This window comes from Strix aluco, chromosome 4 (genome assembly GCF_031877795.1).
Source record: "Strix aluco isolate bStrAlu1 chromosome 4, bStrAlu1.hap1, whole genome shotgun sequence".
Classification (NCBI taxonomy): Eukaryota; Metazoa; Chordata; class Aves; order Strigiformes; family Strigidae; genus Strix; species Strix aluco.
Window position 1 is genome coordinate 40,586,565 of NC_133934.1, and position 24,123 is coordinate 40,610,687.

A 24,123-nucleotide genomic window follows, 5' to 3' on the forward strand; every position below is an offset into this window, starting at 1 on the left:
CTTTTAGGATCTTTTTTAAGGTAATCTTATCTGTAAGTGTGTTTCTACAGTTGTATAAAGTACTATAGAGTTTCAGAATAAAACTGAGGGTTACTGGAGACTTAAAAACTAATCTTCTAGATTATGCAGATCCTAGAGACTTTCAGTACTGTACATCTTTTTCTTACCTACAGTTGTCACACAAATGCGTACAGCTAAAACACAGCACAGTGAAAGACAAGAGTATAGATTTAGAAATTAAACTGAAGAATAAAATAGGTTCTAACATTTTAACTGTTTTTGACAAGCAGTAAATTAATATTTTGTGGCCAGTGTCACTGTACATTTGTTTTTCATTTACTGAGACAATGATGTTGCATGGTTTTTGCTAGAAGATTCTTTAAAGTTCTTTTTTCTTCCACACAAGAGAACTTGCAACACATTAGCTTTTCCTACTTGCTTTGCTTAATATTTAGAACCTCTGAAAGATAGACTTTATTCTGAAACATTATTTTAATATTAATAATAATGGTTCTGCAATTTCAACACTCTTCTGCTCCAAATTGTGACTTAAGACAAGTTAGCTTTGTGTTTGTTCCAGTTGGTGTCATTGTTTTACTGATCTTATTTTTACGTAACTTCTGCATTTGTGTTTGTCTTGTCTTTGTAACACTAAGTGCACTGATGACTGCAGAAATAGTAGTCTTCTCAGGAGGACCTGTAATGTGTTGTTGGTGACCTTTAAAATATCCAGTCTCTGCTGGACAATAGTCAGCTGAAGATTTTCTTTATCCTTCACAAAAGACATTCCTAGAGGTCTCCAGAACACAAACTAGAAATAATACTTATTAACCTATTTTTACGAGACTAGGAGAATAAAATTTATGTATGTTTCTAATGAGGAATTACAATCCTTTGCAAAAAAAAGTATGTGAGTAAAATTTTGTCTCAGAAAAAGTTAACTGGAACATATTCAGTGGTTTTTGAGGCCTGTCTAGCATTGGACACCAGTGTAATGGCCACGAAGAAACCTTTCTGGCTGGGAATCCATATGTGTGACAGCATACCTTAGCACTGCACCACAAATTTTGTACCAGACTTTCAGGCTGGCTGTTTACTCTGTCAAAAATTGCATATGGAGTAGAACGTGAATGAATGTTTTGGTGATACTTAACTATCCTAACTTTAGGTGTGTGGGAGTGGGCATCATCTAGAAAATGAGCTGTCTTTTTTTAGTGTAATTTTGAAGCCCATTGAGCCAGCACAGTTCTTCAGAAGCCTGTTGGTAGGAGTCTATGAATTTGTAGTAAGGTTTAAAATAAAAAAAACCACCACAAAGCAACAAAAAACCCCACAAAAAACCCTTCCTTCAGCAGAGCTGCAAATTGGTCCATGCTGAAATACCATCTGTTCTCCAAAAGAATGGATTTTTACTAGAATGCAGTACGTTTGGCTGAAGATACACCCTGCTGTGTGTTTTGCAGTTTTCCTTTGTTGTACTTGCCCTACCACATTAGATACTTTCTGAAGTCTAACTTATTTATTAAATGTTATTCTAGTGGATCTGAAATGTATACTTGCTGTCTGAAGGTATGCCTAAATTTTAGAAGTATTCATAGATTCCTTATCATAATCTAAATATTGACCTTTCATGTCGAGTGATTTTTCTCAGAAGATATTGTTTGTGAAAACAGAAGAAAGACTTTTAAGGTCATTCAGATGAGCTCATATAAACATTATTGCCATTTGTGCTTTGTGGAAGTGAGAGGTTTTCTGTCATTAGAGGAGGTATACTTGCAGATTCATTAGGATGTTTTTTACCTAGCTTACTGGAACTTTTTGGCAAAATGTATTGCCAACCTCCATGTTTTTGTGCTTTCCTAACCTGCAGAAAAGTTTTATTTGGTTTGAGGGTCTGATGAAAATCATGCTGGTTTGGCCCTGTTTTGCTGGCATTCTCTTGTCAGCATTTTAGGCATATGAAATTTAAATTTTTTGAGAATGTAAGCAGAATAACCTGTTCATTAACTTAGAACTAAATGTTTAGAAAAAAGTGGAAGTCTTCTTATCCTGACAGCAGATACAAGTTTCTGTATGTTATGTTTGGCAATTTATGGAAACTGGAAATTTTTTCTGGAAATTTTTTCTTTGTCTATCTCCCAAGAAAAACTTCCCTTTAATGGGAAATTCATTCTCATAAAGCTATACAATTACTCATATCATGCAAATTGCTTTTTACTATATATGTGTCAGTCTTCCATGGGTCAGAGTCCAAACACAGGCCAACTTCCAAAAAATCCAGTTGTGAGTCTACTGATTCTAATAATGGGTTTCTGGAGGCCACTTTGTGTGCTTATAGGTAATGTTTACTTTAGTGTATTCAGAAGGCCATTGGGCTACTTTCCTTCAGTGTCTCATTGAACTGTAGGAATGTAATTCTCCGATTTCAGGAATGGGGTTCTTTCTCCTTTTGCACACATTATCCTTCCTCTGAATTTCATTTTGCAAACACTAATCAACAAAGTTATTGTTATATTCTGAATTCACAGCCTTTAAAGTGTTTATAAAGTTAGTCTATTGTATTGCAGAAGAAGCATTTGTACTCTCAAAAATTACTAGCAGATGATGCCTTAAAAAAGAAGAAAAAGTAGCATCCATTTAATCTGAATTGCTTTGGATCTTGTATTATCTGATTTCTTGGTTTACTTAAGGACTCCTTCAGTTTCTACTTTGGGTACTGAAATCCTATTCAAAGGTCTATGTGAATAGTGTGAGATTTTTACTTCACTCGGACTCTTCAATAGTCTGTAAAGCTCAGTCCACTGGTAGTGGCCTGAATTTTCAGATTTCCAAGTCTGATGAATAAATTTTGATAGTGTTTCCCATGCAGAAAAGCAAATAATTTTTTTTTTTAAATGTATATCTTCAGCTGTGTAAATCTTCTCTTGGTATGTAACGAAATAAGGATAAGCAAAGGCACATGAGAAATTATGTAACTGTAAAAGAAAGATGTTGCTTCTAGCTTCTATATGTGTCTGCATGCTCAATGTGGAAGCTAGTCACTAATGTCTGTTTGGAGTCTTTTGGATGCTATATTTAATGTAATCTTGTAGCACTGCTAGTACTCTAAATACTTACCCTTTAATATACTCAATGAGTGCACAGCTGCCTCCCTGACCATGCATCCTGCAGCCACACTGAGATTTGCCCACCAGGAATTGTCCAGTTATTCAAAAAGCAGCTCTACTCACAGTGTTCAGTGAGTTTTGTGAGCTGTGCAAGGGAATCATTTACTCCAAATTGATTTTTTTTCTATCATCTCTTTGAATGAATTCCGCTAGTCCAGAAAGCAGATAAAATCCCTGGAGGCAGTTGATTTCTTGTTCCCTGTGCTAGTGGCTGTAACCTAGCCTCATCACAATTAATCCATGATTGAAAAGCAATTGGCAAAAGCCTCTCTGAGATTGCATGTAACGTACTGATATATTCTCTGATTTAAAAGGGAATTCAATATCCGATTCTAATTTTTATAAGAATGCAGTAGAGTGACTAACAGTGATTTGAGAATAATTTTGGAAATTTCCCATTATATTTATCTGCAGCATGTGAAACTAGAGTCAATTATAGTTGTTACAGTAGCAGTTAGAGCACTTTTCTTAGTGGTCCCTGATGATGTTTGCCTGCAGCATACACAGCTCAGAAATCTTCACATAAGGGAGAGATCATTGACTTTGGAGAGAATTTTCATGCATTCTTCTGCACTCAGGTACTGTTAGATTTGGCTGTGTGTAATGAAAAAGACTAAAGGATTTCTATTTAGTAAACTAGGGAAATAACATTATCAATCCATACCAACAGTGGTGCAATGTTATTAGCAAAGTATGTATAATTCAAATATTTTTATCACAACGTTTTATGCATGAGTTGTTTGCAGTTTACTCATGTTTTCTATGTCCTAGCAAACAGAGAAATTTTTACCTTTCCACGTTGGATAATATTCTGTTCATAAAATGGAAATTCTGAAATCAACATTTTTTCAAAAAATTCAATAGAAAACTTGTGTCCTGGTTTCTGTTGTCTTCTATGACATCTGGCTGCAAACTCTCATCAAAATATGAATGTCATTAACTTGCATTTTTTTGTTATGCATAGTTAATCAGCTAATCTTCAGCTTGTTGGTATGCTTTCAGTGTTATTGTCATCTAATCAGAATAGCTAGAGTTCATTTAAAATTCAATAGTTCAGTGTATTTCGTTTCATATACATTGAGGATTTGGTCTGCAAAACAACTCTCTTCCAAATCCTTGATTTGGATACCTCCCTATATGATGTTTAGGGCTCTCAGGTTTTTTTTCTGTGTTGCACATTCAGAGAAGAGATAGTCCACGTACTTGGCAAATGAATCAGAATAAGCTTGTCTGGGATCCAGGTAATATATATAATTACAAACCAAAAGTTCAGTACTCTTCAAGTACCTCCAGGCAGAAGAGGTAATGCAAGAGGCAAAGTAGCAAGGTTATCTTAATCCTGATACTTTGTTTAGAAGTCACCAGAGAAAACCAGCAATGGATGATTACATAGTGAACCAAAGTCTGTCCCTGTCTTGTTTTCTCAATGTTTTAAAATACAAGGAGCATGAGTTGGGCACTCTCTATACAAGTTTTCTAGTTTGAAACAGCTGAAGTTTTGAAATCTCAGTCTCTCTTATAAATTATTATTTCAGAGAAATCACCTGGCTTTATCAAAAAGTTCTATGTGTGTATTTTATTTTAATTTTTGCTTTATTTAAATCTTTAATATAAAAATAATTTCAAAATAAAACCAGCTTAAATTCAGACATCCATTTGAAAATACTAAAATATTATTTTAAAAAACAAACAAAAAAAATTTGAAAAATCTGTGAACATTGTAATTTCCCTTCCAACAGATTAGTTTTAATGAACAATATTCTCTGGAATAGTTGGGGCAGGGCGGGGTGATAGTACTGCTCAAAATACCTCTTAAGATAGTCAAAATTCCTTCTTGCCAGGCTCTATAGCTCTGTGCAGCTCCTCCACTACCTCAAAAAGATGTGTACTGGCAGTCAAAATAAATGGATTCTCTACTTGCAGTTTGTATGGATGATATGAGGTCACAAGAGTGGCTAATTCTTCCATTTTCAAAATTTTGTCTATTGTGGGGATCCTGACTGTGGCCTCTTAACACACTGCAGCAGCTGTTGAGTGCAACACAGCTTTGTTCTCATATGTGAGTGAGGAGTTTCCCATGCAAATGTGGGTGAAGATGTGCGCCTGGAGTAATGATGTTGCAAAGGCATACATGAAATCCCAGACGGAAGGACTCATCTTTGCCTTCCCAAACCTAGATGTAATTGCCATAGCCATAAAAATTGATACAGTAAGCCCCCCCCCAAATTCTCCAGTTGCTTTTTTAAAAAAACAGACTTTAACCTAAATTGTTATATAAATACTTATGGATAAGTATGGTACGGATACTTATAGATATATATCTTTTACATTAACAATTCTTTTTTCTTCAGATATGCTTGTCTTTGTTTTGATTTTTTTGTCTCAAACCTTTTTGTCTGCTGACCTTTTCACTTTTGTATTTTTTTGTTTCCCGGGAGTAAAATATATCACTCTTAGCACCATGTTACAATGAAGAGTACAGGAGCTCAGTAAGACTTCCTGAGACTGTGACCTTTTTTAAATACTAAAAGGCTTACCTCTGGAGATAACTGAGCTAATCTAATTGAATTAGTGCACAAACGCCTCAGTGGATTAATTTTGACATCTTCAAGTTTTAAAAATATATTGGTTTACAACTATTGTGACTTTAGTATGAAAATTTATATGTTGTCCTTTCCTCTAAAAAAAAAAAAGAAAAAAAAGCATTTTTTGGAATTTAGACATAATGGTAAACTACTTTATCAAATAGGAGTTAATGCTATTCAGTTCATGTTTACTGAATGAGCAAGGAGACTTATAAATTGAAGATAATAAAATGAAAACAAATTTAATATTCACCAAGTAGTATTTGACCATAGTCACCACAGGACTTATAACAGCAATGTTAGGTAAAATTCACTGCTGTAAAGAAGACAAATGTCTGTTATTTGTATGGTAATAACAACTATCTGTGCTAAAGCAGCAGTTGTTCACTTTCTGTAGTGACCTTGCTTTAAATCACCAGCATATTTGATAAGATAATATATTACATTAGAAAGTTTATAAGCTCAAACCTTTTGAGAGTATGAGAAAAATCATTTGTATATCAAAGACAGACTAATACGCTACCTGGAAATTTTCTTTGGTTAACCATAATAAAATAACTACAAATCTTTTAAATAACAGAATTCCAATATAAATCTTACATATTATAAATAGAATTTAAAAGACTTTGTTGTTACTGCCAAAGTCCTAACACTTTTGTGAAATTTTCTTTTGAACTTGTTTTATTATATCTATGGTCTCCTTCTAAATATGATATATTGGCTTCTTGATTTTTGCTTAGATTTTTTTGATTTCTTTTTCTGGAACTGCTTCAGTGAAATAATTTACAGCAAGGTGGATATTTCTGGCTGTGAAATGTGAGATTAGAGAGCATCCCATCACAATAGCTGTGAAGAACTACAGAGCTCTCCTGCTGTGGAGCAAACCAGCAGAACAGGAGATATGTGATAAATGAGAGCTAGTCATCATGGATCATGGCTTCTGGGCAATGCTTTCTTACTTCAGGATTGTCCTGTCTTTTGCTATTTCATGTATAAAGTTTCCTTTCCTTGATATTTGGAATTTGGGAAAAAGAATAGAAGTTGTAATAAAATATTCTAATGCCAACATAAGCCATACTCCACTACTGCAGGCATTTCCCACTTCAAAGTTAGACAAGGGCACTGGAAGATCCAGGTGGTGAAGGATGAAAGTAGATCTATTCAGTCTGTCAGTATAGTGCTGAATTTCATGCAGTCTTGTAATTCCATATTTCGAGCAAATCATCTGTAGATATGTTTTCTTCAGTATATTAAAATCCATAAATTAATACTTGATTTCTTTCTAAAAAGCTATTCAACTGTAAGTTACAGTCTTAATGCAATTTTAAGTAAGGGTTAGATTGTATAGGAGTATATTGGCTTCTTGTAGTTGTTCTTGCTTGTCCTCATAATTGATGATTAAAAAAAATATTTGTAGGTATCTGACAGTATTAGGATAAAAATGTTAAATGTCAACTTTACTTTTATTGCCTTTGCTCTTTCACATATCTTTCTTGCTTTTTCATGTGCCTGTCTTAAAAATAGTTCCCTAACCTTATATTTCTGGGAGGAAAAAAAAGCCTGTGGTGCATAATAATTGTATTTCACGTTCTGTGCTCCTGAAGAACTCTTTGCAGTGTTACCTATTAACATCTCATCCTTCAATTTATCTTAGCTAGGAAAATAAGCCTTGCTTCTATCTCAAAAGGCTCAAGAAAGCACAGAATTAGTAGAATATTATAATTTCGTGCAGCAATCATCCTTCAAAAAAATTAAACATTTTTTCATTGAAGAAAGATTTAGTGGAAAAGAAAAGCCACAAAAGAGGAAGGGGACAGGATTTCTAAATACAAAAGATATTATGATTTATTATGACTTTCAGCATCCTATCTAGATTGAGTTTTGACTAAACTATAAACTTTAATAAAAATAATTGTATCAAAGTATCTTACAGATGAACCTTTGTGAAACTAGAAAGAAAACAGTCTTTCATGATTAAGCAGCAGTTAAGTAAGAGAAATATGAAACATGATTTCAGAGTCTGTTCTTAAAATGAAATTTTCTTGTCTGCCTCTCATATATTAGTTGTAAATATCTTCTAGTATTTTAATAAACAATAAATGCTTTTTCAACTTTATGTAGAGAGTGAAAATGAAATGCATGCAGATTGATCTTTCACTAGATTCTAATCTGTGTGGTTGAGAGTCATTCTCCTTGATACAGTTATTCATTCCTTTACTCTAAAAATTGTCACTTCACTGAATGCTGAGATTTCTGTTCCTGCTGGAGTCAGTAATAAACACTGTTTAGTGGGAGGTGGCTTAGTTTTTAAATATATGGTCTTTTTGAAGCCAATAGAAGTTGGCTACTACAGGTGTTTCTGTTCAAAAGAAATACATAACTAAACTTGAGATCTTGTCAGAATGAAAGTTAATAACTCAGTTCCAGTAAAGAAATTTCAGTTTGATATCATTAAGATTATTAGTTGTCGGTTTGAGAAAGTGTGTGACATGCTGGTCCACATAGACTTTGCTTATGACCTACATCTTTAAAGTTGTTATCAATTAAAAAAGTAAATATGTAAATTTGCACTGAGTAAACAGTACCTTTAAGTTGTTTATTCTAAGTTCATTAACAAACCCTTCTGTTTCTAATTTATTTGTCTTCAAAACTGTTTATTGTGTTTTTAAATGGGATTAAGGGGTTAATTACTGTATAGAGAAGTCTAAATAGTACATTTTAAAGTGTTATACATATTCACAGATATATTTTGAAAAATATACGGGTTGGCATTCATTGGTTTCATGGAACAGTCTTCCTCATAACTAGTCAAGTCATGACTGGATTATTCAGATCATCCTGAAGTATGGCAACTATCTGCCCCATCATCATCTATTTCTTCATTTATTTTTCTTGCTGAGGTGTTGAAGTGACAGTCATATATAAAGTTATCTAATGCTTCCTTTAAAAGATTGTAGTTTTATTTCCAGATGGAAATATTCAGAATATTCAGAATTTCAGACCGAAGCTTTCTATAATTGTTTGTTTTGTTTTGTTTTGTTTTGTTTTTCTACTTTAGTTGAAGGTATTCTATTGTCTTGGGTAATAAATAGACCTGTGCATGTCTGTTTCATTAAGGAGTATCTCAGTGACTTGGAGAGGGGTGGTGGAATTAAATAGCTGGATAAGAATGGGGAGAGAGGAAGGAGGTGATGTGGTGTTCCCATTACTCATCCCCCAGAGCAGATGAGCTTGCTCTCTCCTGGCTTTGAAGAGAACGAGCAAGATTATCTGCTTTGATTGTTTCTCAGGCAAATAGGTGTTGAAGGAAATAAGAGTACCCCGGATGAAGACAGTCTGAGGGTGAAGGGAGCGGATGAAGTCAAAGAGAGGCTTTTGAGATAAAAGTGATGTAAAACACGAGGACACAGGATCAGAAGTTGCGTATGATGCAGGATAAAGACCAAGGGCTATGTAATGCCAAGTAAAAGAAAGCTTTAATCGCTACCATATTGAAGAGCCCAGGATTTTTGAGTTCTAGAATTCCACTGCTATCAGCTAACAGCTGTACAACCTACACACTCTATCTGCTTCAGGAGAGGAAGGATTTGTAAGGCAAAAGAGATAATTTAAGGCAGCTGAATATTTGGTGGTTTATTAATATGCTTCTTGCCACTATGTCCTGCACAGCTGCTGGAAAATTTCCTGAGATCAAAGTATTCACATTTTACCTCTAATTGTATTTTCGTTACTTCTGAGTGTTAAGTACACACAATTGGAAATGACAACAGTAAAATTGGGATTGATTATATAAAGACCTATATAAACATAAGTATTCTGAGAAATTGTATTAATGTTATTCTGAGTACCAAACTGAAAAATCACTTGTCAAATAACCTGTTTGTTCCACTGTTCCACCACCTGGATAAAGGATGCTCCTCTAAAATGAGGGTATTTAAAACTGTAAATACCTTTTAAATATGTAAGAGGTTTGTAGAACATTCCAATTAAACAGATAAGTGCACAGAAAATTCATGGAGGAATGTTCTCTGAGTTTGCAGGATTTGGATAAAGCACTAAAAAAAGAAAAAAGATGTGGCTTAAAGCCCAGTGTGACTACTCAGTCTATTTGTGAATGAGAAAAAATTACTCCAGAATTATGTTTCAGTAGTATGCTTCATGGTGGTTTACCATTTGGGAGAAATTGCTCTGTTCAAGGCTGAGGAGAAGATTGATTCTATGAACTCTAGGTAAGAGAGATGAAAAGGATACTTATCTTCTAGCTTTATGATCCATGGCATTGTCATTTGCTTTATAGTGAGTACTAAATGTTGCATAGAATTAGTGTTCTTACAAACTTATTTTTTCCAGCAGATCAAAAACAGAAGTATAAACAGCTATAATAGTTTCAATCATCATATATGCATTATCGATACATGTAACATGTTTATAACCTATTTCTTAACAATAATGAATTGTTTATTTAATGTACAAGTTATAGATACATAACATATAAAGTACATGTAATGGGAAAACTGTTTGAATTAACTGACCATATTCTTCTTTATTTGTATCACATTTGTGCAGCTAGTTTGTTTCATTGATGTCCCTTTAGCTTTAGAGTGATTTTGAAGCTAACAAATGTTGTCTGTTTTAAATCAGCCAGCATTTTTTTATAAGATTAAAAAGATTGACTGTGTTATGCCTGACTGATTTGTATTTCAGGCAGCAACTGCTCTGTGTCAGTAACTTTAATACTTATTAATTACTAGATTAAGATTTGTCTCGTTAAACAGCAATAAACCTAATGTCCTGAAGAGTCTATAACAGCTAATCACAACACAGTTTTCTGTATGTTGTCATGATCGTTAGTGTCCCACAAATATGAGTATTCATTTGTGTTTGTAGTTTCTTTCAAAGGTCTGAATGTGTAAGTTTTTGCATGTATATAGATAAAATATTTTAATTAGTACTTTGTCTGGAAAAGTTGCATTAGTTTACATTGCAATCTATAACAGTACCTGTAAAAAGAGAGAATCTTCTCAAGCATGTACAGGTCTCCCAATGTTTTCACTTAATAATCAGTTCCTCTCAACAGAAGCATTACCCACTTGGACATGGATAAACAAAAACAGCATGGGCATTTATAAATGTCACACATGTAAAGTTTTTTATATGAATGTGAACCAATGAAGGTGTCATGTGTACTGGTGTCTAAACTTTGGTAAGAAAAGTCCACGCCAGATTGTGTCCACTTTTATAGTTGTTCCTTATATAGCACATCCAGCTAGGGTCTGATTCTTACTAGGTTTTGCAGCTACTTCTACAATACAAGTGTCAAACAATATAAACAGGCTTAAGGAACAACAGCAAAGATGGTGGCTGTCAGTGACAAAAGGGCAAGGAGGTGGGAAGTGTTTTGTAAGGGACGTGACATATCAAGTAGTAAAAAAAAAAAAAAAAAAAAAAAAAAATATTCCCTAACCTTCTACCGCTTCCTCTCAGTTGTATTAGTGAAAGTTAAATGTTTTCATAGATGTTTACCCAATAAAACAATGAATTCAGGTATAGGGTGAGGCTATACTATTTGGAAATAATTGTGGTGTTCTGGTTATCTATCTCATATTCTATATGTTTTATTGAAGTTACAGTGTTAATTTGATTTTAAGTTGATGAGACAAGCCACATGTTTGCAGTCAATCACATGCTCAATACCTTACTAAGTGGAGCCTTGTGTAGGTACCTAAATAGTAACTGAGCCAATTCCTTTGACAAGCTGTGAGATGTGCAGCCATGAGTTTTTGCTTAAATTAGTCCTTTGTTAGATTACAATTGACAGGGCTGGGAAAGGTGACACCAATATCTTAAAGGAAGCATGCAGGATGATAATTTACCTGTCCATCAAAGAAGAGGAAGCAAAAAACTAAGGTGATGAAAAGAAAGGCTAGTTTCCTGTCTGACTGGCAGAGAATGAAGCATTTTGCTTTAAAAAATAAGTTCCAGTCCATCCAAGATACCTTCTATATGTTGTTGAAAGTTATGGAGTAGGAAAGAGATGAGAGTAGCTTTTTGGGATGTTGTGCAGCCTCGGTCAAAGGTTGGAATGTACCTTCGGTAAGTGAAATTTAGACCTTTGATCATGACTTATGATGAGACTTTACTGCCAGGGAACTGATTTTCTGCTGTCGCAATAGCTTAGATCTGTGTTCTGCCAAAAGGTATCAATCAGGTGGATTGCTTCACAGTGCTCTTTTGTAATGTATGATATCTGGCAATTCTCATCATTCATTAGAAAGTTATCTAAGTTCAACAAATACTTTGTCAGAATACTTTAGTGCAACAGAGGAAGTCAACAAGCTATTTGATCATTGATAAAACAGTACAGTCCAGTATGACAGACCATGAATTTTTGTACTCCCACCATTGAGTATTGCTGAAGTATGACCAATGAAAGACAGGATGAAATTCTTGTATACGCTGCTTAATTCAGCTTTACTTTCTTAGATATATTCAACAGACAAATCTTTAATTTCATTCTGTTGCATGCTGGACATTATAACAGAAGTGTGTGTGTGTGTGTATATATATATATATGTACATTTATCCGTATCCAGCTGTGTTTCAGGTACCCAGGAAAAGAGGCTGTAGATAGCCCTTTTTTTACCTCCAGATTTCAGTGCGGTTAAGAAGGATGGAACAAAACAGAAGCATGTTTGTTATCTGTGGGATAAGTAAGGACATAGATGTGACTCCTAAACTAGGAGAAAGAGAGGACCTCTTCTCGCTTGCTGTTTAAGTTGCCATGCTAGGTGCTTTGATGAGAATGAAAACCACGTTTATTTATGTTAGATATGTCTTTAAACTTAGTTGAAAACTGATTTTTAATATAATTTACCTCGCATATAAAATACATCTTTAATTTGGCCTTGAAAGTTTATTATACCAGGTGATGGCAGCACAGAAATTATAGATCTCTCTGCCAGGTGGATTTGCTTTGTTTTTTGAATAGCTCAATGTTATTCTGTTGCAGTCTTCTTGAAATAATATTTCTTCTCTTTGACTAAATAGTATATTTCATATTACTTCCACTGTGTGTTAAAACTGAATTATTTGGAATCCATTTAAGCAATCCATTTGAGATTTAACTACCTTGAATATAACTGAAGAAATGTGTTCAATGCATATGATGAAAATGCAAATCTAAATTATATTTCTGATATACAAAGTACCATGATGGATTATTAGTGATCTTGCTGAATTAGATTTTTTTCTCTAGTGAATGCAGTTTTTTAAACAGTACAATTTGAACTGGAGTTTTGAGTGCTTAATAAAAACAAGGGACAGTTCTGGGTTAAATTATAGCTAATTTTCAGCAGTGTATAAAAATTACAAATTCTGTTGCCCTTGTTCAGGTTTAATTATTGTTGTTATCCATTACTCAGAACAAGAGAGTATCAATATGAGTAAGGGAGGGAGGCATTTTGTGTTATGTGCTATATTTTATTACAATGCAATATAATGTACAGATCCCTATACTCTGAATGAGAATAACCACAAACAGAAAGAACTTCACAATTTGTATATGCACTAAGAATAAAAGAGGTATTCATAAATGAATTTGTAAAGCAGGTGTTCAAAGGTCATAGTAGTTTTCCTATTGAAAATAATGCTTTACTGTGCAGTTTTCTATTTTAACAAATATTGGTGCTGCTACAAGGAGGTTTTGCAAACAAAAAACCCCTAGCATTCCATGAGACAATTGAATTCATGTTGGACTACTGACCTAAGTTGGTACTATAATTCTAAAATTTCTAACTAGATTTTCTCAAAGAATTGACTTAAATTAGTTTAGAAAAAGATTTTTTACAACAATGTATCTGTAACTCTGTACTTTACTAGTACAAGTGCAGAACAATCTGATATTGATATAGGCTAGAGTAAATAAGCAGTTGATTATTTCAATTTTATTTCTGTGAGCATAGTAAGACAAAAATGCGAGGTAGAACTGAGCTTAACTAAGCCAGGTTGGTTACCTTTTGACCACTCTATTCCTTTTGCTCTAATGACTGCAGACAAGTTTCCAAATATTTTCTGAAATTCAAATTATGCTGGAGGACCAAATATTTCACCTTTACTGCTTCAATTTCAACAATTTCAGCATTTAGCTATGTAAGAAAACATCAGCTCTTAAAGGTGGCAATTATGCATCTTTTGTCACTGAAGTACTTCTAAAATACACATTCAATTTGTGCAGTCTCTTAAGGCTCCATTTTCAGACCACTTTATTATACTAATGTCATTTTTCTTTTCATTTTTCTTTCGAAACATGTTTTAACGATTTTATAACTTTTTATGATGCTGAAAGTGCTGTGTATAACCTGAAGACAAAGGTATTTCAATTTAGTTTAAGAAATTCTGCATCTAAATAAGCAAAAGACTTTTTACAATTCCTCTCAGATTTGGTCCCGTGTTGAGTGCAGTAACTGATGCAATTGACCACAAAATGACTGTAAAGGCCTAAAGAATAACATTTTGATTTTCAGTATTGGCTGATTTCTGGTTAGCTAACATCCAGTCACACTAAGATAACAAGCCAAAGTAGATCCAGTAATGTTACAGCATTTAATATGTGAGAGTATACCTGGATATTTATTTTGTATTTTCTTGCAATTAGTCGGCAGTTTTCCTGAAAAACCTCTTGAGATTTTCTGTGGGCATTATTCTTGCTCTTCTACATATCATGTTGCTTATAACAGTTTAACCAAAATACTGTGTTATTTATTTATTTGTCCACTGTAGTCTTAACAACCAGGATCTCAGAATTAATTTTGTGGTAAAAGTAATTTTCGTTGCTTGATAGATAATTCTGTAATAGAAACATTCTCATAGAAAGCTAATTTAAAGCAGAAGTTGTCATCTGAACAAGAAAGATACTGTAGGTGTTAGTGTTCGATATAGCAAGGTGATAAAATTTTCTTCTAATTTCCAGTAGATCTTGTATAATGGTAGAGAGAGGGAGCAGAGTGTATCCCACAAATGACCCTGGAACACAGAGGGCAATCATGTGGAATGTGTATGCAGCACTTCTTGAACAGGTTTTCCAGATCACAGTACAAGGATGATTTTTACTGATTAATTCCCAAGTGTTGCTTCCCCTTATTTGCAGCTTTGTTGAACTACATCTCAAACGTCTTGTCTGTCTTCTGTACTTGGGACTATATTGAGGGAGCTGGATTGCTTCTGCCTGTTGCTCTGCTGTGATGCCTTGGAGAACAGTTCCAGATCAGGAAGTCATGCCACATGTTGAGGAATTTGGGGCTTTTTTGTTACTAGATCTAAGAAAATGAGTTGCTTTTTGTTCAGTACTATGTGTTTTGATGGATGTATTTATCAGTTAAAATATTGCATAACAGTACCTTGACTTCATGAGGTTGAGGCAGGCTTAATAAAACTGTATTTGAGTTGATTGGCCATGAAAGCTGTGTGACAAGTGGTACAAATTTAGATATGAAAAAATGCATGCCTAGCCAGGCATGGAAGGCACAGAAGATTTTCTTATTTTGTTTTCCATTTCAAGTTTATGTAGTTCTCTTGCATTTTACTTGGGCTCTGCTGTCCTGTGTCCTAATATTAGATAGAAAAATCTTTAAGAAAAGTAAGTTAAGAAAAAATGCCATTAAAATGTTATATGATCTTTGGAGGTGCTCGTTCCCATTGGGGACGTAATCTGTGATTAATCATCCTCGATGTTCTAGCTGAAAATGCATTGTAAAGGAGGAAAAAAGCAAACCCGGGAAATCCTTCTGTATTCTCTGTTTATTTTTTATATGTTTTTAAAAATATTTATTTTCTCCATGTTAATTTTTCCATAGAAATCTGGGGTGGATGAGTTTTCTTAACAGTTCATATAAAAGACAATAGCATAACTGCATTCTGAAACTATTTCTAATATCATTGGTTTAAACTTCACTTTCACACACTTATGTGCAAGAGGTGTAGGTCCTGAATATCTTTCTGGTTTTTTTTTGTTTTGTTTTGTTTTTTTTTTAAATGCACTGCCCAGAATTGGATTGTGTCTTTTATTTCTCAGTTATATGTCTCGATCTGCACTGAGGCGTTCACGTATCACTTAACACATAAACAAAGAAATGATTGTGGCGGTGCAATTTGTGTACATAATTATCATGTAAATCACAAGGACAATTTCTGCTTCTGCTCAATATCTAAATCTTTTGCCTTCTTAATATAGAGAAGAGTCTGAATAAACAAAGTCAACTTATGTTTGGCTGGTGTGCTTGGAGGTGTGTTAGAAAACTTGTATCCAAAAAGCAGCAGAAACTAGACAAAGTGTGCACAGATTTGCCTGTATAGGGAACGCTTCACAATCCTTTTAAAACATAAGTGTATATACCTATATCAAGAGTATTTCTGATATAGTCAGTAATAATTGTACTAAGATGAGCAGAGGTAGTTGTCTATGAGGTCTTTGGTGACTGGAAAGTGGACGTATGTAATGCAATGTTAATGTGAATTATTTTGATAGCTGAATATAGCCAGTATCTGGAGTTTTATTTTATCCATGTAAAATAAAATTCCTTGTCTTGTCATCTTCTATGTATTTCATTATTACATTTTCTCTGTGGAATGATTTATAATAAAGTAAAAAAACAGTACAGTTCTTCATGTTGAAAGCTACAAAGATGCATAATGTTTTGGATTACGTCCTATGATCTGTGTAAAAATACATGCTCCCAGCAGATCTAGATTTTTACCTGAGGGAAAATATTGGTAAACATAAGCAAAATAAGAACAGTACACGTTGAATTATATTGCACAAGGTTATTGTGCAGAGTGAACTGTTTGAAAAATACTGAAACCTGTATTTGCAGATTAAAACAAACATCAGAGCAGCACAGGGTCTTTTATATTTTTCTTAGTAATTATTTCTGTGGCTGTATGTTTTAGCTGCCTTGTGAAGATGGTGTTCAGGGTTGTGAATGACTGCCTGTCTCACACAGACGTATACATACATTGCACAGCTGAGTCACATTCTGTACTGGTGGTTCAATATCATTGTGCAAGTTAAAATAGCATTTCTATTGTTCTGTTATTAAATAGCTATTTTCACATTCTGAACACCTGAAAGAAAAGAATCGGAGCAAATGTTGCCGACAGCACGTTATCTTCAGTAGTGTATGAATGATGTGTGATACCCATTTTAAAACCTTAGTCCTGATTCACTGATGTTCTTTAGTTTTGAGGTGATTTCACAACACTGAAAACTCAAGCGTTATTCACTAAATAAGTAGTGGGAAAGGTAGTAGGTCTGTGGAAGAGCTGAATAAATGAGCAAGGCCTTGAGAATACCTGATTATTTGAAAATTTCTGTTGTTGGAGGAGTTATTTTCCAATAATTTTTCTATGAGGGAAGAAGTCTTGAATTGGTAAAATATACTACTTTTAAAAGCTTCCCTCAAAGGCTTATAAGCATGAACAGTTTTAACGTGAGAGGGGAACAGAAGCACTTTTTCTTCACAAATTATAAATCTGTTTCACTTATTTTCCAAATTTTGTAGCAAGAGAAAAAGGCTTTGTTTCTGATGAAATTTTTCATTGGATTGCACCTTATTATATTTGTGATCACTTTATTGTATTATACTGTTTTTACTCTGTTATGCTATTTTACTGTATTACACTGTTTCGCAGAATCACAGAATCATCAAGGTTGGAAAAGACCTTGAAGATCATCTAGTCCAACCATTAACCTAACACTGACAGTTCCCAACTACACCATATCCCTCAGCGCTATGTTGACCCTACTCTTAAACACCTCCAGGGATGGGGACTCCACCACCTCCCTGGGCAGCCCATTCCAACGTCTAACAACCCGTTCTGTAAAGAAATGCTTCCTAATATCCAGTCTAAACCTTCCTTGGAGCAACTTGAGGCCATTACCTCTTGTCCTATTGCTTATTACTTGGTTAAAGAGACTCATCCCCAGCTCTCTGCAACCTCCTTTCAGGCAGTTGTAGAGGGCCATGAGGTCTCCCCGCAGCCTCCTCTTCTCCAGACTAAACAACCCCAGTTCCCCTCAGCCGCTCCTCGTACGACATGTGCTCCACACCCTTCACCAGCTTCGTTGCCCTTCTTTGGACACACTCGAGTAATTCAATGTCCTTTTTGTAGTGAGGGGCCCAAAACTGAACACAGGAGTCGAGGTGCGGTCTCACCAGTGCCGAGTACAGGGGTAAGATCCCTTCCCTGTCCCTGCTGGCCACGCTATTTCTGATACAAGCCAGGATGCCATTGGCCCTCTTGGCCACCTGGGCACACTGCTGGCTCATGTTCAGCCGGCTGTCAACCAACACCCCCAGGTCCCTCTCTGACTGGCAGCTCTCCAGCCACTCCTCCCCAAGCCTGTAGCGCTGCTGGGGGTTGTTGTGGCCCAAGTGAAGCACCCGGCATTTGGCCTTATTGAAATTCCTACAGTTGGCCTTAGCCCATCGCTCCAGCCTGTCCAGGTCTCTCTGCAGAGCCTCCCTACCCTCGAGCAGATCAACACTCCCACCCAACTTGGTGTCATCTGCAAACTTACTGAGGGTGCAATAAAGCTAAAGTAATATTACTGACCCTGGATTTTGATGTAGTTTGTGGTGTCTAACTGCGTGCTCGACTCTCACTGGACCTAGTGGGTGAGATGCAGCAGCTTCAGGAGGTAGTGCATAGCCAGCTGTTTCCAGAAAACAATGCTCACACTATTAAATACAGCAATCTTATGTGAGTCTGAACTTAATGAAATTTATTCTAGTTCAGACTATTGGCTATTTTTGTTCCTGTGTTGTAATTTCTTTAACTTTCTCTCTTCTACTTCGTCTGTCTCAGAAGATGAAAAAGAAATCTTTACAAAATCTCCCTTCTATCTTCCTGCCCCAAACTATTGGAATATTAAGAAACACTCTCTACAGTCCTTACATCCCTGTAAATATTTGGTTAGGTCTACCTTATTTTTTCATCTTTGACTTTACAGACCCTCATATATCACTCCCATTATCACTCTGCTGTTTTCTCTCCCTCTCTTTTTTACTTTTTCCTAGAATGCTGACAGGTGTACAGTGTTACTAGTTTTCTGAGGCATTTTCTGCTGTTACTCTGTGCTGAAAATGAGAGTGGGCATTTTGTGATAACCTCTGATATCATGCAACTATGTATTTCCCGGCAGTCCTTGTTCACTGTATATACTTTCAAGACATATTTCTTATTTTTATGCCTTTTAGACAGTAGATTATCCATTGAAGGATCCTTTTCTGGTATTTGTGTAAGCCTTTAAATACTGAGGAATTAACTACGGTTATTGTTAAGGGCAATCTTAGAAAACAGGACTGAAGGAATTGTAAGAGATTTCCTATGTTTATCCACATGCAGAATTAATTACTCCAAAAACATTTATATATTTTCCTAGTCTGTTCCTAAGATCGCCCACAGACTTCCTGGAAATAAATCCCCACAGTCTAACAATCACTGAAGAAAAACACAAAGTGATCACTGGACATTCAAAGCCCTGTGCTGCTGAATAGGAAAGCTACTTACTGACAGTACAGTAGGATGACATGAATTGCAAGGATGTATTCTTCAACGAGTGTCATAGGGACTCAAAGAGGGAAAAAAAACCAACTCTTACCAAAGTATTGGAAGGGTGGAAGTTGTTACACCCATACAGGTGTGTGATGGCTGCTGGACATGGGTGACTTGTACAACAGGTTACTTAGTAAGACTGTGGCAACAGTTTAAGTATATTAATTTGTACATTTTACATTTGTTATTTTACAGTTGGCTGTGCTATAGTAATTTGTCCTTAAACAGAAGTTGTCTCTTTCTATCTTTCTTTCTATTTTTGTACAACTAGCATACATAGTTGAGAATTACCCTAATTTTTGAAATCTGTTTGTCTTGTACATGTTTAGTATATTCATTTATACTTTTATTACAGGAATTATCCACCAGTTTAAGTACTGCCTTTTATGGTAATTATATTTACAAAATATCAGCAGAGGTTTCTATTTAACTAAAATGCGTATATATTTGAAAATGGCTTAAACTGTTCTCTTCAGAGAATCTTGTATATAAATAGGTGCTCCACATATATATATGACAGATAGATATTTGTTCATTAAAAGCAGAAAATGGATGATTGGACAGAGGAAATTACTACTTTGATTATCCAGCCTAAAGGAAATGAGAGATTACTAACATAAAAGACAAAATACTAAATTACGTGTAGAGGCTACACGTACTTTGAGAAAAGTGGACAAACTTTCTTTAAAGAATGGCTTTTTTGTGCCTTTTTTTTTCTTTTAATATATCTCTAGTATTCCTATGATATAGCATAGCCTAAAGCTTTTAGAGCACATTAAAATATTTGACTTGCACCTATTCACAATCTTATAAGTAATTTTTAATTGGCTATTGTCTGTATAAGCATTTAAAACTTATAGGCCTCAGCTTGGTTTCTATCCAAATCCTTTCTGGCATAAACTGGTAATGCTTAGGAGAAAATAAAACTTCTGGCTACTGAATCAATGCATGTGTTTGCCTTCCCTCAGTCAGTGGTCCGTGTCTTCTCTGCCTTTCCAGAAGGCAATAGGAAGGGCGCTACAGGGTGTAAAAGTCCTTATGGGAGTGGTGAGATTTGGGAGAGTCAGAGATGCTGCATTCGTGAAACTACTTGACAAACTAGGCAAGGTAGTGCCAGAAACTTGAACACCCTTTCTGGGGAAAGGATTTGCTGTGGAACTAGGCGTCTGTTTAGACACTCTGCTGACTGGACAAAAAGGTTGGCCTTGTGTAACTCAAGACTGCTCTCACTTAAGAAACATTGCACAGGGTAAAATATATTGAGAGAAAATTCAACTTCTATAATTGTTTCTAATGCTGTGCCTTTTTATTGCATATCTCCATTTATTCTTGTGAGGTGTTTGAGTGATGTACAAAGAATTGGTGATGTGGGCAGGAAGAGTTCTCTTGGCAGCACTGTACAGATGAAAAAATGGAATAAACCTATCATGATGGAAGGAATTGAACTGGATATCCTCTTTCTGTGGTTTTCCTGTTATTGAGGATCTTCTTCAGTAATCTGATAGGTGAACAACAGGAATTGTGAGTATAGGTATAACCTAGGATTGACATTGTAACCTGCTCTGAATAAAAAGCTGTACAAGGAATTAATTCTTTAACTTTTCATGTTAATCAGATGGCATGTCTACATTTAATAGGTCAAGTAGCAACTGAGAAAACTCAGAAGTTGAATTAACCTATGTCCTTTCACAAATTTTCTGACATTATAGGTTGTTATACTTGACCTAATCTCTCTTTGGCCTGCAGTCTTCAATTTTCAAAAGTAAAAGCTTTCTTTTTCCTTTCTTGATATAATATATTAATACACAACTTTATTTTCTTGTAGGGTGCTTCGAGTGTTGCATCAAATGCCTGGGAGGTATTCCCTATGCATCTTTGATTGCTACTATCCTGCTTTATGCTGGAGTCGCGCTGTTCTGTGGTTGTGGACATGAAGCACTTTCAGGAACCGTCAACATTCTGCAAACTTACTTTGAGATGACAAGAGCTGCAGGAGATGTCATTGATGTCTTTACCATGTAAGTTACTAGTTTCTTTTAATTGTTTCCTTTTAAAACTGCTGAAAAATTCCACAGGGTATATAAATTTGACTCAAAAAAATGTCTTCTAATGAAAACCATAGAAAGAATTGGATAAGCTCAGCAGATTTGACAGAGTTGGTATTTTTACTATTTACAATCAATTTGCAACATTATTTAATATCCCATAGTAATTTATTACTAAACATTACTTCATATAATATTGATGAATCTGTTCCATGCATGCTTGCTTTTATCCTTTTATCCTCTGATAATGTCTTTGCTGAAAAGTGTAAAAATGTAAAAATAAAAATCTTTATACTCTAAATAGATAAGCAGGATTGTGTAACAAGTAAGAGATTAGTTCTGGGAATAAACACAATAAAGAAGTAACTGAGGAGCTGTGCAGAACCCTGAGACTCAAAATGTCAAAACTCTGTTACATCTGGTTTTCCTATAATTCATCTGTTTTGAAGGTTTCATGCTTTGATACTCCTGAAAACCTATTCTGGAAGGCCTTTGTTTTGTTGAGCATCTCCTCCCCTTTGGTAAATTAATTACATATAGCAAAGTAGTTTACTGTAACCTGAAATTAAATGACATATTTTCTAAGCTCTTTAAAATTGTCTCTTTAAAACATGATTTTCTTAGGTATTTGAAATCCAAATTCTATCTGGCTGCTAATGGTCATAACTAAAGCTGGAGTATCCTATCCTCAAATTTGTACACCTTTTCTTCCATGAATATTTTTTTGAGAAGTGAAGTGATTTGATCATCCATCAAAACATTGACCTCATGATGGATAGTTCCATAACAATGGCAGCTCAGGCCTTAGCAGTTGCCAAAAAGCAAACCAAGTACCAGGAACTACTGGGAAAATCATAGAGAAACAGGGAACATACTTATGACATTGTTTAAATCCACCTTTCATCCATATAATTAATACTGTCTACAATATTGGTGTCCCAAAGAAGGCAAAAAAAGATGAGTTATAGAACAGAGGCTATATGGTTAAAAATTGAGTATAGTAGGATTCTTCAATCTAGAAAGTGTGATTAAGAGCTGTTGGGCTAGAGATCTGTAAATTCACAATGTTATGAATAAGATGCTCAAGGTTAGGATTGCCGCCTTCTTCCAGTACAAGAAGTTTGAGGTATCAGAGGAAACTAGTAGACACCAGGTTCATAAGAAACAGGTGATGGTTCTTCAGTTGTTGCATAGCATACCTGTGAAGCTAGTTGCATATTGTGGATGCCAAAATCAGCCAAGGATGGGTTCAAGGGAAGACTGAATAATCTTGGAAAACAAATCCATTGATGATTTCTTGTGCCATACAGACTTATCCACCTCAGGAAGTCCCAGAGGCTAGAATAGCATTGGGGGTTATCCTGTCGACTTGCCTGCTCTTACTTTTATGTTCATTGTTTGAGATAGAAAAATGGATGAGATATGTATTTCATCTGACTTGATACCCCTGTTTTCATGATAGCTAGAAACAGAACCTTAAAGCTCTTCACTTGCATAGTGCTATGTTACCAACAACCTTTTCAAAGCTTCTCTGTGAATGTTAGCTGTATTGTTTGTGGAATTAGTAGCCAGAAGGGAGAGTATAACAAATCAGTATGTCACTGCTATGCCATATGCAAATTTCTTCTTAGGTCCAAGGAATTTAGATGTTCTTGTGTAATAATATATTGGGTTGATGGGAAGTATGTGACTTCTGCTTTGCCTTTTTGCCTTGTCATTTAGAATAATGGGTCTGACTTGACTTGGCGGCTAAGGTTCATTGTTATCCTGAATGAAATATCAGTCATTTTATTAGTCTCTAACTTATTTTATTAGTCCCTAGGAAGCCATTAGTGCAGAACAGCCACAAATCGATGCTTTCTCTTCAGAGCAAGTTTTCCAGCTTCCCTCTGTCAAATGCTTAAGTGAAAATATCAGTCAGGAGACATAGTTCAAATGCATATAATTCACTGGAAATGATTAAGGAACTGTAAAGGTGATTTTTTTTTCTTGGCATTTAATTGTTTGACTTAGCTAATAGCTTTTTGATTTGTTTGTTTTTTTGTTTACTTAAAGATACACTAAATCTTATTCTTTCCTTGGCACACCTACTGGAATCAAAATTTCAGTTTATTCAGTTGTGAAAGATATCTCTAAAGTTATGTCTTAAAGGGAGGAGGAGCAAATATTTTGACTAAAAGCAGATGAGCCATTGCTTTTGAGTGGATAAACTGTGTGATTCTCAAAGAATTTTGCACACGTTAATTTTCTATCTGCTTAAGTTAATTTTGTAGGGAGAAGAAATGCTTGGTATTTTGTCATAAGTCTTGATAAACAGTTGCTGGTACAAAAGCCCTGTGGTAATTATATTGCTTTGAAAGGCCAAAAAGCAGAAAGAAAAAATATGTAAGTAGAAACAGACAATGCAGTGCCTATATTCTTAAAACTACACATATTGAAATGGAAATAAAACCTGTCTGTTTATTGTTCTGATTAGAAATAATAAGAAATAATAAAAAAAAATCTATCAGTGTGCCCTACTAAATTATACTTTTTTAAGGTTATTATTTAAGACGTTTTGGCTCTTAATGCTTCTAGTGCTGCGAAGTGTCTCAGGCTGACCTGGAGTCCATCCTTCTGTGATAAATGTTCTAGGCAGATGCTGCAGTGGAGTGAAGTGGGTTAGATTCTGTTTAATCATGCTTGTGGTTTCTGTCTGTATTTTTATTAGCACAG

At 35.0% G+C, this 24,123-nt stretch overlaps 1 protein-coding gene across 1 annotated transcript in view; it reads left to right on the top strand.

Annotated features, from left to right (window-relative positions):
• Positions 1-24,123, top strand: part of GPM6A (glycoprotein M6A) — a 126,714-nt gene that overhangs the window by 63,424 nt on the left and 39,167 nt on the right. The window contains exon 2 of the mRNA XM_074822790.1: positions 21,189-21,381. Within this exon, the coding sequence (XP_074678891.1) occupies positions 21,189-21,381 (193 nt within the window). The remainder of the gene's footprint in view (positions 1-21,188; positions 21,382-24,123) is intronic.